Genomic DNA, 19,982 nt, shown 5'->3' on the forward strand with positions numbered 1-19,982 from the left:
CTTCCTTCCTTCCTTCCTTCCTTCCTTCCTTCCTTCCTATGAAGGCAAATTATACTCCTGCCTCACCTTCCAGCAATCAGCACAAAGGCCTGTAGTAACACCGGCACACAGAAAAAGCCACACCAGGCTACTTACACTCCCTTTAAAGTGGCTTGCATCTGGCCAGGTGTAGTTGTACATGCCTGTAGTCCCATCACTTGAGAGATTGAACATTAGGACAGCCAAGAGTTTGAGTCCTACTTGGGCTACATAGTGAGTTCAAGGTCAGCCTGGCCTACATAGGGAGCCTTTGTCTAAAAAAAACATTGCTTACATCCTCTCTGACATATTTTTATCTTGATGCAAAGCCCAGTCTAAACTTAGTTTACAGAGGACCATAGGCTGTCTGGAGAAGGAGCATAGGAACAATTCTGGTTGCACTCCTTGTTTATCTAGCTATACCACAACCTGATGACCTTCCATTACCAAGATGTTCTGTAGGGAAGACTCAGCCAATCACCTTGCTTGCAGGGGGCGGGGTCCCCCGAGGATATTTTTTACTTATAAAGATTGCAGGCGTGCTCCCCGCCTTCCCTTCCGTTTTCCTGTGCTCTGCTGGAACTTTTGGTTCTGTAAGTCTATTTCCCAATTAAAGCTGTATATATTATTACAATTTTGTCTGAGTTCATTTAAGCCGTTACAATGTTCTAATAGTTCTACCTGCTCTGCTAACCTTGAGATCACAGACATCAACCCTAGCATCAATTCCACAAAAGCCTGGGAGTGGCTAGCAGACATTTCTACTCAGTCAGGCTCGACTAGGCAACAATGCAGCCTCTCCCTAAACGAACATGTACTGTATGCACAGCCATACAGAGTTTAGTATTTCAGTACACTGTGGAAACATTTACCCACTCTTTCTCATGGCTCACCGAGACACTTTAGTGTGCTGTGACACTTAGCCCAGCTTGTCAGATATTTGAGTAAGAAACTGGGAGTGTAATCACCCAACCCAAATATTCTTATCCAAAGAGGAAGAAGACCAAGACTCATCTCTGTTGAAATCCCCCACAACTCTCTATCATGCCCCTAGTCTGTTGCCTAACACTCATGGCTGCCCAAACCTGTGGACCAGTGGTTCTCAACCTTCTTAATGCTGCAATCCTTCACCACAGTTCCTCATGCTATGGTGACCCCTATACAATTATTTTGTAGTTACTTCACAACTGTAATTTTGCTACCGTTATGAATTATAATGTAGATATCTAATATACGACCCCTGTGAAGGGTCTTTTGAGCCCCAACGGGGTTTTAACCCACAGTTTGGGAACCACTGCTATAGACACTTGACCACTAAGTACCTGATCATAACCCCAATCTAGGTGTCTCCTGAGGAGCTCCACCACTATTGATTTGGGGAGTGCAAGTAAACTGTAACAGAGATATAACAAAAAACCAACAACTCTTTGCTTCTGGGTAACTCTTCTGTAGCAAGTGATTTGCTTATGCTCTTATGTGCAACACACTGATTGCTTTTCAATCTCAAATCCGGGACAGCATTTACAGGCTAACAATAGTTCCTAAGAAGATACCAAGTATCTAATGGAAACAAATCATTCATCTTAATGCTATGTTTATATGCACATAAGATGGCTTCTGGAAAATTAAATGGCTGAATTCAATACTATTAGTTTACAAAGGGCTAGCAATCAGTTGAATTGTTACATTAAAAGACATTTGTGAGCACAGATGGTTAAAATTCATTATTTTTCTGCCATCATTACGTAAAAAGTTTTGCTAGTGGTAATTTTAAAGGAAAATAGCCCCTTTATAGTTTCCACACACTCAGAAACAGGCGAAGTTCTACACTGAACCACATATAATAAGTAGCTGAGATTTTTATTCGTCTCTTTCCCCAGTGGTGCTGAACTTATTTTGTTTTTAATATAGTTCCATGCCCTATTTTTATTCTTTCTCAGATACCACTCTGGGAGAAGAAGGTCCTAGTAGGAGATAATTGAAGGTATTATTTAAAGCAAGGCAACATTACTTTATCCTCAGTGGAATTTTCTTTTAAATTTTAAGAAGCCCCAGTTGGTAAATTTTGAGTTGCAGTTTATTCTTCAAATATGGCCTTTGCTGGCATTACTGAACAGCCACTTGCACCATGTAAACTATATGGTACAGTCTGTTGTGGTCCCTGTCAAGAGCCAAATTTTAACCTAGAATCCACGTGTTTAAAAGCCTTATTCCACTTTACTATTGCCTTGCACACCTGCCTATTCTCACTTCTGTCTTCAATTGGAAGCCTTTGTTTGCATTTTTCACCTGATGCCTGGTTTGTAATAGGTAAAAATCTCACTGCACCAGGGCCTTAAGGCACCACGAGCAGCAAAGATTCTCCTGATACCTCGGGGCAGAAAGACACCTGCACTCTGCATACCTGAGTGTGAAGGAGGTGCCTGCACTATGCCACCACCTGTGGGAATGGTGGCATCTAAGACAGCCATCCCACCTAGGCCCAGAGTCAAAAAGGGGAGCAGAAGACAATGTATTCAGATCTGGGTGTTACCTCGATGGCTAGTTGGAACTGTTCATGCTCCCGCTGCAGCTGCTCCGCCTCCGACAAAGAGCTGGCATTGACCAGGCTGGCATTGAGCATTGACTCTCCATTGCGGATCCATCCCAGAACCTAGGGAGTTTGGAGAAGCACACAGGTGAATGGCCCTCTGCAGTTTCTCCAGAGCTGTTGCCTTCCCTATGAAGGGCTATCTTCCATTCTTTGCTAAAGAGAGGACAGAAAGGATCCGGAATGCTTATCGCCTAGGTCTTCCCAGTGTCTGCTGTCATAAGCCATGTGCTTTATGTACCAGCTTTATTCTCAGCTCCACATGTCACTTCCTCCTTGCATGACCCTGTTGTCCCGGTGCCCCCACCAAATTAACATTATGCATGTCTAAAGATCTTTTAGAGCAGATGGTATAATTAAATTCCAATTGTTGGCATCTTTTTCTTTCTGTTTTTACTTATTGAAATAAATACAGTATTATTTTGATCATATCCTTTCCCCAAATCTTTCTTTCCCTGCTTTAAAAGGGTCCAGTTCAAACTACTTCTTGAGTTTGTCCTCACCTCTCCTGTTAGAAACAATCTTTCCTTCCCCCAGTATGACTGTGCCACCATGTATCACTTTAATGTGGCTTCCACAGAATGAGTTTTCTGTTATTTCAACCTATACTTACCTCCCTCTTAAAAATGTGAACTCCCCAAAGTCTAGAGCAATCTTCTAATCAAATTCTAATCTCACACAGTTCACATATTAGCTGCTGCCTAGCAATGTTTTGAGAGTAATGAAGATTCCCCAAGTCACATGTGAGCAGCAGCTCCTCACTGCCTCCGCCTTATAACAAGAACATATAAGCTTGAGGGAGCCAACAGCTCCAAGGAAGGAAAGAGAAAGCGACAAAAATTCACACAACAGATAATTTTCAAAGGGAAAGCCAAGTATAACCAAATTAAATTACCCAGTGGTTTGAATATAACTTTCATGTTTCCTATTAAGTACAGAGGATGGTGGAGGGGAAGACACCTGCAGTGGGGAGTACCAGGAGAGAGGGAGTCAAGAGCCTTCCAGGGCCTAGAAACATTGCAATGATCAGGATAAGCACAAATAACCAATCCAAAGGGAAGACGTAGGCTCTGGAGCTACCTGGTGTGTGGTCACTAGAACACTGCCAAGCATCTTCTTTTCCAGGGAAGCTTGCTCGGTGAGGAAAAAAAGTTCTGAAATTTTAAAATTGGTGAATAGCATCCATATGTCATTCCTCGTAAAGGAGAAGACACTGCAACCTATTCCAGGTTTGTTCTTAAGCTCTTTACTTCCCTTCATTTTCTTGCTGAACAACTGGAAAATGCTACGCCTGGTCTCCTGTAACTCTCATAGGTATCTTGCAAAGTTCATTCCCAAGCAGAAACTGAGTGATGCCTTTTGTGCATAGACAACACGAGAGATAAATCCTGCTGGAGCTGCGTGATTTGGACGGAATTGTTAACTCATGGCCAATCCGGCAGATTGTGGATGAGATGCCAATCTGTAATTAGCTGCAGGAAATAACCATTCGGCATGCATGTGTAAAATCCTTGTTGTCCCTGGTAGACTGTGGCTGGCTGGTGAGAGGTGCTAATGACTTTAAAAGCTGCCTGTTAATCTGGGTACATGCATTCACAGACTGCATGGCCAAGTTCTTTGTCTCTTTAAAGAATGAAGCCCATATTGTATACTTTGAACTATGTCCCTCTACTATGTTTCACCGCTTTCTGCTTGCTTTGGAGGCTCATTTGTGGGTGTCATCAAAATACCTTCTGCAAGGGTACCTACCACAAGTCAAGGTTAGTCTAATACTCTGGAACCTTTGATAGAATATTTTCCTCGAGTTCTAACCACATCAGTTGTAACTATGGTGGTGAGAACACTTATTTACCAGCATCCCACTGAGTATCTTAAGTAAACTGTAACATACTCTTGCTCACCTGCAATGCCAAAATGCTCTTTATAAAGGCATTCTAGAATTTTAGAGTACTAAAGATTTGACTTTGGGAAAATGCACAGAAGTTTATAGTCACGACTTTAATCCCACTGACACCAAGCACTGAGTCAGTTCTGGAAGTGGAGCTGGCACAATGAACAGAAGCAGCACACTTCTATTTTTTTTCCTGAGGTCAGAAAGCCTGACTATGTGCCTTCCTTAGCAAAGTCACTTAACTTCCCTGAACCCCAGTGGTCTAGTCTGTGTCTAGAAAACCCTCTCTTTCCTTTTGGCAGCCCAGAGCTGATGCAACATACCAGGAAATGTTAAGCCTGATGACATTTGATTGCGTTGTGCTAGCTTTGATTTGCAGTTTGAAGCAAATATGGGTAGTGCTACGATTCTTCAGTTATAATTCTCCCAAAAAGAAAGAAGGGTCATCTAACTGTATTCAGTTATTTAAATGAACTTGTTGGCATCATTTTGATGTCAGATCAATTTCTTGGGTTAGTATCATTATTCTTTGTACTCAGATCACTGTTGTTTTGATTTTTGTCTTTTTGAGACAGGGTTCCCCTGTTGTAGCTGTGGCTGTCCTGGAACTCACTTTGTAGACCAGACTGTCCTTGAGCTCACAGAACTCCACCTGCCTCTACGTCCCTGAGTGCTGGGATTAAAGGTGTGCGCCACCACACCTGGCTCAGATCACTGTTGGTACAGCTTTTTATTATGAGGCTCTTCCTATCCTCCTGGCTTGTTAAATTTGTTAGTTATTATCCCTTGAGCATCCAAGTGTGCACTAGGTGGTAGCAGAAATATTGTAACTAAAATGAGAAAATATTGGTTCTATTAGTATCCAGCGGTGATTTTGGAGACATCATTTAATCAAAGGTCAGTGTTCTCACCTGTAAAATGTGTATGTTTTCCTTCACTGAACAAAAAGGCTAGGCTAAAAATAAAACCCATAAGGTAAAAGCATTTTTTTCAAACCATAACAGTAAGATTTCACACTGATCAGCTGCAGTAACAATGTACTTACTGGGCTAGTGTTTGGGTGTAAAGTGTCTTCCACAGGCTTGTGAGTGTGAACACTTAGTTCCAAGATGGTTCCCGCCAGAGCGTTCGGGAGGAGTGGCACATGGAGTGGGTAGCCCTCAAGGCTTTAAACAGTGACCCACTTTTAAGTTTCCTGAGTGCTGATGTTTCTGACAGCACGCCTTTTCTGCCTGCTGCCATGTCCTCCCCACCATGACAGACTGCATCTTCCTAGAACTGTAGACCAGGAGAAACCCTTCCTCTTGCAAGTAGCTCTTGCCAGGATATTTTATCATGGCAAGGAGAAAGTATCTGAGACTTTAATAGCCATAGATATCTTTATCTATTTCCTGCTCTAACACTTCCCACTTCTTTAAAACCCAAAGATCATCCCTGCAACCATAGGGTTTCAGAAAGAAACTGAGTGTGTAGACACCAGAGACTGGGAAGAAAACTTCTGTTTGGGAACGGAAGGGCTAGGCCAAGAATTCAGCATAGTCTTTCTTTGCTTTGTGAGAGAGCCAAAAATACAGGCCTATTATTTCCCCAGGCCAAAGGGGGCTCAGATAAATCAAAACCAGGAGAAGACAACGGCAATCTGCAAGTGAGGATGCCCTGAGCTGGGCAGCCAAGACTGTTCTCTTGCAGGTTGGCGAAATGGCCAACAGACGACCATTCTCCAGCTCATACCTACCAGAAAGCTGTTCTCAAGGCAACCGACTGGACTGTTGCCGTAGATGACCTCTCTTGAGGTATAGTTAGTTCTGCAACTCCAGCCACAAAATAAATTCTTGGCTCCTTAGATGTCTACCTTCAGAATTCCTTAGTTCTGAAAGTTCATGAGGTTGTATGTGTTCATCATTTATGGTTTTATAGGCTGTGTCCATATTCCTTTCGTCTTCTTAATTATCTCCGTTTGGAAACAATGTCCTTTTGTTCCTCTCACTTGGCGCTGCCCCAGCTCCTTACCAACCCTGATACACAGTCATCAAAACTGAACACGATATTCATCACAGAAGTATAAGGGCAAGCTAATATCTTTTTCTTTGTTTTGAGTGTCTACCCTGATCATAAGCAAATTCTGGCCAGATTTTGGCCCAGAGGAACAAACCAATATTCTACAAAAGCATTTTAGCTCATTTCATGTTAAATACAGTGCTGTGCAGGAATACATATGGAAATGCATTCTATTTCAAACCATTAGGTCATCTACCTCCCCAAACATCATGAATTTATCTGATGCGTGTGAGGTCATCTTTACCACAAGTAGTAATTTTGCTGGAAGAGACAGGAGAATTCCATGGGGTCTGGAGAGTAATCTGAGGGGCATGTGGGTGGCCTGGGAACGTGGCTCATGTGCTGTAATCAGCGCAGCTGTTTCCCTGGAAGGTCTGCCTTTCTTCAGGAGTGCATACTGCCTATCATAGATACATGTACTCACTAAGGAAGAAATCGGTGGCGTTATCAACTGCATCTGTGTGGATTAATTGAGGATAAATTTCAGTCCAATGTCTATGAATTCTTCATTCTTCAAAGCTTCACCTTAGTATAATTTCCAGGTAACTACACTGAAGATTATGATGGCCACATCAGTCAAATCTAAATCTAACCTTTAATCTATGAGCTCCGACAACAGAGCTCTATCATAATACACTATTGTTCCCTCCTATTCTCGGCCTCATTAATGGCACTTTAATATCTTTCTCTTTTTTTCTCTCTCTCCCTCTCTCTCTCCCTCCTCTCTTCTCCTCTCCTTTCCTCTCCCCTCCTCTTCTCTCCCCTCCCCTCCCCTCCAGCCTGCATCTGAACTTAGCTTCACTGATCAATACTGACATCTAAATTAGTTCCCTTTTCCAAGTGTCAACAGCTTAGAAATCAGTATTTCCTGCTCCACCAATTTCCATCAGACGCAAATGCTCCCTCTGAAACTGGGACAGATGGATCCTTGAGGAAAGAGCTTGTACTGACAGGGAAACAAACCTGATGGGTGGTGGCTTAACCAAGCGGCAAAGCCCTGGAGCTGTCAAGGACTGCCGTCCTTAGGGAAGGCCGCTGTGGGTTTCGTGAGAGTTAGATGGATGTTCATTCTTTTTTGTTTGTTTGTTTTTGTTTTTGAGGAAGGTTTCTCTGTGTAGCCCTGGCTGTCCTAGAACTCTCTCTGTAGACTAGACTGGCCTTGAACTCAGAGAGATCCACCTGCCTCTGTCTCTCAAGAGCATTCATCATGCAAATTTGAACTAAGATTCCCCTATGGGTCATCCATGCCATATGTCTGAGAGATACCTACATCTGTACTCTCATTCATGAGATTATGAGTGGGAATGCATGCAGATATCAGTCCATTGATCCTGGAACAATATATAAAACAAAAACAAAAACAAAACTTTCAGATTTTCTTCAAAGTCCAACTCTCCGCTCTCCACTTGGTTTGAAAGTTCCTTCCTGTCAGCCGCTGCTCATGAAATGACCAGGTATGGGCTCATGGGTAGACTCTGACATGCTGCAGCCCTGCTGACCTCAAGCAGAGCCATCTCTGTGAAACCTAGGCTATCCCTGAGCCCAGGCTACCCCAGCCCATCTTCTTAGACATGATGAGGCCACCGAAGCCCGACTGGGTTCTACTGCTGGTTCCTTCTACAGCTTCTGCATGTGCAGGGTGGTGGTGGGACTCTGTGGAGGAAAACCTTGGATTTTGGAGGTGCAAGTTCTAGCTAACCACTCCAAAGGCCAGGGCTGTGCTTTCATCCTCCAGTACCTCAGGTTTCTCACTTACAGACAATACTTTCCCGCAAGGGCTCATTCTCAAAAAGCTGGATCTTTCTTTTTCTTCCATATGAAAATCATGCGCCTGCCATGACTGTTGAGAGTGTTAAAATGTATATGCATGTTACTGTTCTCCATATGAATAACAGGTGGGGCCCTGGTGTGACTAGGGTGAGAAAGTCTGGATGGCTCAGTGACAAGACAGGGGTGTGACTCCTGGGTCCTCAGTGCACACGTGTGTAGGCTCCTGCTGATTGCTGACTGGAAGAGAGGGGGAGTGGAGATCATTTCCCCCAAAACAACAACCTTATAACAAGTGTGGCACACGCATCAGCCAGGGCCATCCTAAATGTAAGCAACTGAGCTATAGTTAAATGAGACGACATGCTTATGCCAACTTAGCTGATTTCAATCTAAGCTCCAGTCATCACTGCATAGAAGAAAAAAAATGTTTTAAGTGTAGAAGACGCTTCTCCATCTAGAATAATTCTGGAGGAGGAGCTTGGCCCCAAGAAGCAGGACAGTGAGTCCCCTTAGATGGGGGCGGAGCAGACAGTAGCAGTCACTGAAGTAAGATGGCGTCTGCTCTGCAGAAAGGCATTCCTGGACTCCGGGAGGGTAATGGTATTCTCTTTCCTTGTTGTGACCATTGTCTGGGGGACCCTCTAGTCTTTTGTGCCTCATCTGAGGAACAGAAATAGTGTCTGCCTCAGAGAGAAGCTGGAAAGATTGCTGGACACAGAAAGGGCCCAGAGAAGTAGAACTCTTAATGTTTTTACTTCTTCAACCTCACTTTGTTCAGGAGAAGCCTCCATCCACCGTTTACAATAACTGCTACTTAGTCTGCTTACGATAGCAACATTTACAACTGGGTCACTGTGTATACATCTCTGGAAGTCTTAGCAACATCCTTGGGTAAAATGCTCAGTATGAAACCTTGTGCAGATAAAAGTCCTCTGCCCTTAACATTAATTTTTTAATGGCAAGAAAATATTCTTGTATGATATATATGTATGTATTCACATGTGTACATGGGTGATTGTGGCTGTGAGGGGGTGTGTATGTGTGTGTGTATATGAAAACATATGTGTGAGCCTGATGTCTGGTATCTTTCTCAGTTTCTCTCCACTTTCCATGTGGATGTTGGGAGCTGAGCATGGGTTCTCCTCAAGAGCAACAAGTGCTCTTAACTATTGAGCACTATCTCTCCAGCCCCCACACTGCTTCCTAAGATAAGATCTCTTACTGTACTGGGAACTCAAAGGCTCAGCTGGACTGGTGAGCCAGTGAGTTCTAAGGATTTGCCCATCCCTACTGCCCCTGCCCCATCCTTGCTCTGTGGATGCACAATGTTCCGGCTGCTTCGTTTGTGGGGTCTGGGGATCCAAACTCAGTTGCCTATGTTTGTGTAACAATCACTTTACCCAATATTTCCAGTTCCTAAAAGTGTTATTTTAAGAACACCTTGGAAACAATCATAATTGCTACTACTTGGTCATTACTCACCAACTCTGTGTCAGGAGCTGGGCCAGGCCCAGAGGTGCCTCAAGGAGATCAACCTGGCTCAACAGTGGAGTATGTTCACTGAGAAAGAATTTTTATTTCTCACTGAATATGTGACAGAATCGAGCATGGGAAAGGAGAGAATAATTCAATAGAGAACACCAACAATCCTCTGTAGTGTTCCTAGATTATAGGATGGGACAGGAACAATGCATTTAAAGTTTGAGCCATTGTCCCACTGGACTCACCTGTTTGACCTCGGCCTGAAGGTGCCGCAGTTGGAGACACTGTTCCAGCCGCTTGTGAGTCTGCTCCGCATTGAGCTCCAGTTCATGCTGCTTCTCGTGGAGAAACTCCAGCAATTCCTGCACCTGAGCTGCCAGGTCAATGTCCTTTTCACAGATTAACTCAATTCCTGGTTTTCAAAAAAACAAAATTGCAAGCATTTAAAAACCAGGCTGCACGGTGATGACAACATTGCCTTAATTATGTAAGAAAGATGGACTTTGGGAGCGGCCATTACTGGCCCTCTCCCAACCTCTACAGAGCTCTCGGTGCAGCTGGACAGATCCTGCAATTAGTCCTTGCTTAGGATGCTAGGAACATGCTGACTCTTTAGAATGAATGAATCCTTTGTTCAGGAAGCAATTTTCAATAACGACAAGACCAGTTCCTTTTCATAAACAGGAGAGAGGGCGCTGCAACTCTGGAAGCCCATCCTAGGCAAGACAGTGCCTGGTGGCACCTATATGGAGACTTATCAACACCCAGACCCTTAAGCAAACTTCTGAACCATCTCGGAAATGATAAAGCCCAATCAAAAGGACCCTGTCTCAGGAACTCCTGCCAAGGGCATATTCTATTTTAACTGCTTAGCTATCATTTATGGTTAGATGAAAGTAACTACTTAGATCTCCTAAGAAATCAATGCTACATTCCAAATAGACACAATAAATATTCCCAACAATAACACAGGGACACTGAACATTATTCATTCAGAAAATCTGCCAGCTTTACGTTTTGCCCACACATGGAGCTTGCTCACTGTTCTACTGACTTAAAGCAGTTCCAAGGCCAGTCACTTGCTGATTCGTGTTTCCAGGGTTTATGAACATAGCACCCAACCAAGACAAACAGCCAGCTTGTAATGGGCATGACAATCAGTACCCGCCAGCCAAAGTTACATCTCTGTCCTGGTCACCTTCCCACCTTGCCCTTTCTGGATTCCTCTCCTGACACTTTAGCACAGACTTGCTTGCTTTCTTCTCTGTTCATCCAGTGTTCTGTTTACCTATCACCGGCAGGGTCCAAGACAGCCTGCCTCTAATGGATTTTGGCTTCAGTAGGGTTACTGATAAAGCCATTTCTTTCCCTTACTGGTGGCTAGAATTTTAGTGGCTTTTGTTTTGTTTCGTCTTTTGTTTTTAGCTTGCAAAATCCAGAGAGAATGTGTACTCGCTCTAGACCCAGTCCTGAGTTAGAATCCTGATCTTGAGCATGTCACCGTAAGTCTCAGAAGCTGGTATTTTCCACAGCTACCCACCTCCTACACACACTGCACAGCTAAATGAGACGATGCACATTAGGTGTCTGTCACCTACACATGTGGCTATGGTGTACATGTCACACACACACCGCCAATATAGAACAATGTTTACACAAGTATAGACCTGACCCCTTGTTCCATGGGTTTGTTAGTTCCATCTCTAACCTCGGACTTACAACTTCCAGTCTTACACGCACGCGTCTTGGTTCCTGTCCAGGATGCAAACTGTGACCCATGCTGCTCATGATTGGTTGTCTACTTATTGGAGAGTTCAGCCTGGCCTGGTTCTTAGCCCCGGGGTAATTCTGACTCAGGACTTCCCATCAGTTCTGATCCTTGACTCTACCTGGCCAAGTAGCCTTAGAGTTCAGCCCACATCTTTTCTCAGGTTTCTCATCTTGTAGTCTCTGACCCAAAGCAGTTGTGGTCTTGATGCCTACTTACATCATGTGTGAGATACAGCAGACTAGGGACCCAACCAATAATGGGGTTCATATTAAAATCCCAGCAGCTAAGATCCCAAAGGAGCACATCAAACTCAACATATGGCCACCTACAACATCAATCATCTCTGGGAGATGCCTCCATTACCCTGGCATACCATCAGAAACCCATCCCTGCCACCCACACGCCTGCATCTGCATCTGGGAAGCACAAGGCGCGTCTGCCCACATGGGGGAAAATTCATTTCTGGAGGCAAAAAATAGTGTTTTATATAAGGACAATATGGGAGAGTGGGAAAAAATATTTTCTGGTGTTACATGATAATAATTTCAGTATCTCTTCATGTTTATTTTTTTTTCTGTGAGTTTCATAATTCCAAGTCCCTGCTCCTGAAATATCTGTGGGAGACGGAAAAGAACGGCTTGTTCTTTTGGCAGCCAACCCCCTCTGGTTGCTATTTTCAGTTACCAGGGGGGTGCGGCAGGTAGAACATCTCTTGGGATGAAATAGAAAGAAGAATCAGAGCGATTTCTACTCCTCGTGGCTCGGCGGGGGAGTGGGGATGACCTCCGACCCTACGCTGACTTTCTGCAAATGCAATTTCAGCTCCATCTCTGCTTCACTGAAGTTACAGTCTGGCTCTGTTCCAGCTCATCTTCCTCTGTCGCATCTCTAGTCTTCAATATACTGGGCTCCCTCTTTCTTTGGCAGGCAGGGGGTGAACCCTGTCTCTCTCATCACATGTGAATGGCTGCTCAAAGTTAGAAACTCAGCAGGGATGCTTGCTCAGCATGTCACTGAGAACCAGTACCCCAAGACCCAAGCTGTGCAATTCTGCTTGTGTGTTGCGGTCTTATGTGATGAAGGCAGGGAATGCAGGGGTAAGGGAATGTTGACTGCACCTCCTCAGTTACAGGTAGAACAAAGAGAGGACCATAAGGGCTTATCCTCACCACATGCAGAGGAGCCCATTCCACACTCTTCCTTCCCCTGCTCTCGCTGGTGTGAGTTCAGCTAAAGCCAGCTGGTGACAGGAAAGTATCCAGATGTTCCCTGGGTAGACTTTGTTCTTGTCAACACTGCCCTCAATTTGACGTCAGACCTAGCTGTCCTGCTTAGGGGCTCAGTAATAATGCAGAAAGACAAGAGTTACTTATTCATTTTGGTCATCACGGAGTGGATATATTTGTCTTTAATTTTATTTTTCTTTTTAAGATTTCTTTTCAATGTCCCCCTACAGGGACCTGGACTGATTGCCCCTCAAAGGTGACTTCTTAGACCGTGCTCATCCCGTGACTGGAATGTAGGCTCTCTGATGTCAGGGCCAAGTTTGTTCCGTTCATCACTGCCTCTTCTTTTTTTTAAAAAAAAATATATATATTTATTTATTTATTTATTTATTTATTTATTTATTTATTATGTATACAATATTCTGTCTGTATGCCTGAAGGCCAGAAGAGGGCACCAGATCTCTTTACAGATGGTTGTGAGCCACCATGTGGTTGCTGGGAATTGAACTCAGGACCTTTGGAAGAGCAGGCAATGCTCTTAACCACTGAGCCATCTCTCCAGCCCCATCACTGCCTCTTCTGACTGTGTGCTCGGCTCATATTACTCATGCCCAGCTCTGGCCAGTGAGCGAGCAGGCCTCTTTAGGGATGAAGTGGGTTTGTGTAGCCTGTGGAGAGCTCTGAGTAGCTTCAGACTTGGGTTTGAAGCTACGCTCTGAAACTTACTGATGGTAATAGTCTGGGCTCTGTGCCCTGTCCCAAGCCTTGTTTTCCTCATCTGTGCAATGGGAATCATAACTGAAGACTGCAGCAAGGACTAGGTATAGTATATATGGTGTCTGGCACTTCTGTCAGCTCCAAATACTCGTTTTCCACCGTGACCTTTTTACTTGAGGGACATTAATGAGAATATAGTGCTGATTCCCGAGGAAACTGCTAAACAGTTTACACATACAAAATCTAATGATGGGCATTCATGTACTTGCTCAATGTATATTGCCATACACTATGGTGTTTTGAATGTTACTAGATTAATGTTTTCTCCATGGTTCACACTGGGTTTACCTGGAGAACCTTTGAAAACCACCATGTCCTGTGAACACCACAGGCCTAGAATCTCTGGCTGGCTGGAACTTGGCCATTAGATATTCATAAAGGCCCCGAGGAAAGGCTAACGACAATCAGGGTTCATAAGCACTAGACAGGATGACAGCAGCCACAGCCCAAGAAGCAGATATTTCATTCTATACTCAGTTTAGAGCACTCTGCGTTCATGCTCCAGGTCACGGCTAATCAAGTGGCTCTCTGTAGGTCATAGTACTATCTTACTATTGTTTTTGTGGAGCTAGAATTGGACCCAGGACTGTGCACATGAGGCAAGTGTTCTGCCACTGAGTGACAATCCCAGCCTCCACCATCACTTTAATTTTCTCAAGAAAAAAGACAACTCTGTTAGGGGCCAGAGTTGGGCATCCCTGGCTAAACCACCAGACCCAGAAGGCTCTCAGCTGTTTCTGTTCTTACAGACAGTGTTTGCCTCAGCTAGAAGACATCTTCTCTTCCCTCCACCCCAGCCACTCATCTTTCTGGGCCATTTTTTTTTTGTTTTGGTTTTTTCGAGACAGGGTTTCTCTGTGGCTTTGGAGCCTGTCCTGGAACTAGCTCTGTAGACCAGGCTGGTCTCGAACTCACAGAGATCCGCCTGCCTCTGCCTCCCGAGTGCTGGGATTAAAGGCGTGCGCCACCATCGCCCGGCTTCTGGGCCATTTTTTAATCATATTTTTTAGATCAGTGTTGTCAACCTCAGCACAGAAGCTTAAGGACAGTCTAAGCCCACTGCAGACCAACCGAGGATGACTCCCAGGCAGTGAAGCCCAGACACCGGTATTTTAAAGTGTTCCCCAGGTGACTCTCAATGTGTGGATCTGTTTTGCACCACTGGCTTCTGTTAAGATTCTTTTCCTTTCTTCTCAGTGCCAATAGTTCCCATCCCTGCTAAACCTAGAGTAGCTTTTCATTCTGAAAAAGAACAGGCTTTGCACTTCCTTTCCATTTATGGCACAGAGAAAATGACTTGTGGTCTATTATTTTTGCCTTCATTTGTCCCACCCACACCAGTGTTCATTCTTGTTTAATTTAGCAAATGTCATCATTGAGCATTCGCTATGAATAAGACACAACCACTGTGCTAGAGGCTGCTGTGTGGAAAGACCTCACTCACGTGGCTCAAGTAGCTACTGGAAACCAAGCAATCCCAATAGGATGCTCCGTGGGCTAGAATGCAAGCATGCCATTGGATACCTCGTGCCTAGCTGGACCACTTCCATGCTCTTGTGTGACCTCACTGCATCCTCACCAAAACTGCATGTTGTATATCGCCTTTCCTTAGAGAAAGGCGAGGCTTTGGGGAGATAGGATGACAAGTTCCAGGACACACAGGTGGGAAGAATAACTGGCATTCACCCCTGTGCTTCCTCTCACATTTGTGCGCTTAGCCTGCATGCTGCGGGAGGCTCTCCACAAGCACACTTTAAGTATGTATTTCCATTAAATCCTGGTGGTGCAGACATGTGATCCCTGAGATTTAGGAGGTAGAGACAAGAGAATAGCAGGTGTAAGATCTGCCTGGGCTACAGAGTGAGTCAAAGGACAGCCCGTACAACTTAGTAAAAACTGGTCCCCAAATAAAAAGTTAAAACTAAAAGAGACAGAGGTGGAATGCGTCCCTAGCAAGTGTGAGGTCATAGGTTCAAGTCTCACTGCCACCAACAGAATGTTCAACCGCTGAGCTGATATTCCCAGTAGGAGCAGCCAACTCAAGGCATTACTGACACAGACGCCAAGGATATTTTTGTGCGTGTGCATATGCTTAAGTGTTTCTATACAGTAATGTATGTGTGTACTGTACCGCGTGTGTGTGCGTGCTTGGAGGCTGTACATTAACACTGATTGTCTTCCTCTATCATTTTCCCTACTATCTTTTGAGAAGGCTCTCTTCATTGAACCTGGGGCTCACTGATGGCCTCGACTGGCTAAAAAGGGAACTATGGGGACCCACCTACTTCTCTGCCCCGCCTGCTCCTTTCAGGGTTAGGATCACAAAAGTGTGCCACTGTGCCCTGGGATCCAAACCCAGGTCCTCGTGCTTCAACCACTGAGCCATCTCTTTAACCATCCACAAGAAATTTTCCGGACTTAAAAACGTGACGTGAAAGGGGAGCTTGATACTTTCAACCACAAAAGCAACAAGTCTGTAAGTCATGGTGTTCTTGTCTTAGGACTAAGGTCAAATGTCACAGTTGGCTGGATACAGGACCTGGGTAGAAATCAGCATGACAGGAGGCTGAACCACGGCAAATGGGAACTGGGATTTGTAAACCAAGTCCATATGCTAGACTAAACAGAGAGACTGAGGTCTAACGAAGAAGGAAGAGAATGTCCAGTCAGGCTGCTCTCGGGCGGCAGAGCTGGACTTGGAATTCAGAGAGCATGTTTTCCTAACAGCAAAATCTACCACCACCCAACCTGAGGGTCAAGCAGACAGAGCTGCAGTGAGGAAAGAGTGGGAGCTGACTGGGATAGTTTTCCTGTTCCCCAACTCCTAAGGGGATGCTGACTCATACCAAGGCTTTTGCGTTGGGTAGTACTGTGGGTATACTGGAGGCTTCTGGGAAACCTGACTCAATGCTATGAACACCACACCTGAAAATAAGCATATGCAAATTCTGTTTTTTTTTTTTTTTTGAGCAGGCTGGCCTCGAACTCACAGAGATCCCCCTACCTCTGCCTCCTGAGTGCTGGGATTAAAGGCATGCGCCACCACTGCCTGGCCACATGCAAATTCTTCAGTTCCATGAACTACTTAAAATAACCAGGTATAAGCCTTCATTAATATAGCAGGAAGGGAGAAAAGTCTTCATTTTGACCATTGTCCTTATTTTCTGGTACAATTGTTTATTTTTACCTTTACTCAAAATTCATTCTCAGATCTTTATCTCTGAAATCCTGCATTCCTTAGAGAGTCCTGCTCTGCATCCACCACTCCCCCCACATCCTCCCCCCAGGTCCAGAGTGACCCTGACCTGTTGTGCTCAGAGTGGCCCAGATGCTTCTCTGCAGGGAGGGGCAAAGACAGACAGTGAGCCTTCCTAAAACCCAAGGATCCATTTCCCTTTCTGTCTCACAGGCTCTGCCAGACTGAACAGCTAGCTATGGTAGGCGGAGGGGAACAGGCAGTCTCAGTGGAGAGGGCTGAGGAGGCCAACCAAACTTCAGCAAAGCTCTGATCTAGAACAGGATATTGTGGGGGTGGGCAGCCCATCTGCCTAGGGTACTGTCACCCACTCAGCCCTCCTGCTTCAGATGGATGCCAAGCACAGCCAACCTCCAGTCACAAGCAGTCCTCAGAGGCTGCCAGCTCCCAGCAGTCTTTCGGGTACCATGGGTATTTGGATCTGGGGATAGAAGTTGGCTTGCTGAAGGTCACATCAGTACACGTGTCCATTTGAGGAACCACGCAGAAAGATGAAGGACAAGCGTCTGGGCTGCTCTGCCCAGCCTGTCTTCTAGTTACCGTGAATCTCTAGACTTCCATCACAGCTACATGGCCAGCTGTAGAGAGCCATAAAGGGAGCTGCAGGGGTAAACCAACCCCTGAGCACCGATAAGATGCTCAACCACGGAGAAGGGACCACCAACCACTGTGCCATCCTCTCCCTGCATCTCAAATGTCAACAGACATCCTATCTACCCAGAGATTCTGTTAGCACAGAGACTCAGACTTGCATTCACAAACATCTCTCTGAAGGTGGGCCCGAGCACTGTCGTTCTGAGAAGTCCCCAGGCAGACTGCAAGTGGACAGCCCTTCTTTGTGGGCTGTACACTTAGAGTGAGCTGTGTCTCACAGACAACTGCATCCCGTTTATGACACAGAAGGAAATTCATGGGATGATTTTGGTGTAAACAGAACTCAGTGGGCTCTCCCTGCTCTGGTCCAAGGTGATGTTCATTGGAACAGCATACAATGCTTGCTTTTCAGACTGCTAAGGTAAATATAATATTGTAAAGTTCGTTTGGACTTTCAAGTGCTTTCTGTCTATCTCACGGTAATGTGCTCCACCAGAGGTGTGTAGCCCAATTGTGTTTTAAAGACGTGACAGCCTCAGTCCAACTGCTTCGGCCTGGATAGCAGGGAACATGACAACAGGCCATGTGGGGATGGAGAGGTGGCAGAAGCCCGGCATTGCACGGCTCGGAGAAAAGACGGGTGCTTTCCTTTGCTCTGCACTCCCTATCTCCCCGAAATGCTTTGCCTCGCTCTAGTTCCAGAAAATGGAATCACATGTTTATTGCATACATTTTGAATAACGTTTCTTGAACAGAAAAAGCCCTAAATAATGTCATGATTTCCTAAGAAGTGATGAAATTACACGATCTCCCATAAACTTTTATCAGCACTACTTAAACTTATCTACAGATCAGTCATTAAAAACAACAGAACTCAAGGATTCTGGGAAGTATCAGCCAGAGATCAGGGGACCACCTACGAGGTAGCAGAAGGAGCCAGGACTGAGGCATCAGTGGCAGAGTGGCATAGGAGCTTGCTACCACCCCCCATAGCATAGGAGCTCACTACCACCCCCCATGGCACAGGAGCTCACTACCCACCGCAGCAAACAACTCTACAGGTCTCAAACTGCTCTTGGTTTGTTTCTTTACTACCACTTTTAAAACCTTGCACCAATTCCCACCACCGATTCTTCCACTCCCTCCTGAGAACCCAGAGACTTTGGCTCTAGTCTCTCCTTTCCCACAGCCTAACCTGGATGGCCCTGCATAAGTTACTTCAGCTCTTACGACTCTGTTTCCTCTTTAAAACAGAGGCAAATTTTATATTTTTTGTCTCTGTAGGTATAAATCTGGAAGACCTTTGCTTCCATCCTCACTTCTGCCAAGGGAACGAGAAGCCACTCACCTGAGGCCTGCACCTCCATGATATACTGGTGCAGGTCCTGGCCCTGCTGGATGACCTCAAAGGTCATGTTGTTCATGGCCAGCTTCCTCTCCGTGTGGCGCTGTAGCCGCTGCTCTGCCAGGGTCAGATCCTCCGTGTTGAAGTCATTCATCTGCCGGAGCAAGTCCTCATTCCAGGCATCCAGCTCTGCTGTCACCTGGGAGAAGCAGCATCATCAGATAGTGCTTGCTGGGCGCACAAGAGGCTGCTAGGCCGCAGCTCTTGGCTGAAAGCCTTACCAACTAACCCACCCCTGGCTTTCCACTTCCCAAAGGTTTCCCCAGGGCTCAATGTCTATAGCAACAGCAAATGAATGGCTGTGAGCATCTGCGCACTGAATAACGGTTTGTAAAGTTTTGGCATGACCCTCACAATGGCCCAGCCAGGCTGGCGGTATGGCAGTCTCCAGGTCTTGCTTCACTCAGAGAGATGGAGTAGCGTGGCTGAAGTTCGCCTTGATAGGGACACAGTCGTCCAGTTCTCCCATCTGCAAAGACTTTACCCATCGTCTCACAACTGTTATTATAAAATATTTCATAGATGAAGAAACCTTCAGAGCTAAGTAGTTAGTGTACTCCAGAAGCCAAAATTGGGGGCTAGAGAAGCCTGGGGAATGGCTCAGGGTCTCAGTTAAGGGTCTGGCGAATATCAAAGCCCGGGTTTCCCTTCTGGTTACTGTGTTCCATTGTGCTAGATTCTCTCTCTTCATTACAAAGGCTGAGAGCTGAAAAGTGTGACCAAACCAAGAGTATATACATAACATTCCATTCGCAACCTGTGGGTCACAACCCTTTGGGAGGATTGAGTGACTCTTTCACAGGGGTCACCTAAGACCATTAGAAAACACTGATATTTACATTATGATTCATACCAGTAGCAAAATTAGAGTCATGAAGTAGCAACGAGAATAGTTTTATGGCTCAGGATCAGCACATGAGGAACTGTATTAAAGGGTTACAGCTTTAGGAAGGCTGAGAACCACTGCTCTAGAAAAACCCAGCAGATTATAATCTACTGAAAGCAGTAATGATGCTAACGAAGTCTTGAGCATGGAATAAATAAAAGCATTGCCCTGACGCGGACTGGCTAGTTGTTCATGCTCTACATCTTAACTCAAGTGACTGCACCTAACTGCTTCCAGTTGTCTGCTAACAAACACCTC

At 45.2% G+C, this 19,982-nt stretch overlaps 1 protein-coding gene across 12 annotated transcripts in view; it reads right to left on the reverse strand.

Annotated features, from left to right (window-relative positions):
* The window catches only part of Kalrn (kalirin RhoGEF kinase), a 609,827-nt gene that overhangs the window by 258,548 nt on the left and 331,297 nt on the right, over positions 1–19,982 (reverse strand). For all 12 annotated transcript variants that reach the window (XM_026785738.1, XM_026785749.1, XM_026785747.1 and 9 more), the window contains exons 14-16: positions 18,782–18,977; positions 10,055–10,221; positions 2,552–2,671 (exon numbers count right to left, since the gene is read on the reverse strand). In XM_026785738.1, coding sequence (XP_026641539.1) covers positions 2,552–2,671; positions 10,055–10,221; positions 18,782–18,977 — 483 coding nt within the window. The remainder of the gene's footprint in view (positions 1–2,551; positions 2,672–10,054; positions 10,222–18,781; positions 18,978–19,982) is intronic.

The sequence above is a fragment of the Microtus ochrogaster genome, chromosome 2, assembly GCF_000317375.1.
Source record: "Microtus ochrogaster isolate Prairie Vole_2 chromosome 2, MicOch1.0, whole genome shotgun sequence".
NCBI classification, from domain to species: Eukaryota; Metazoa; Chordata; class Mammalia; order Rodentia; family Cricetidae; genus Microtus; species Microtus ochrogaster.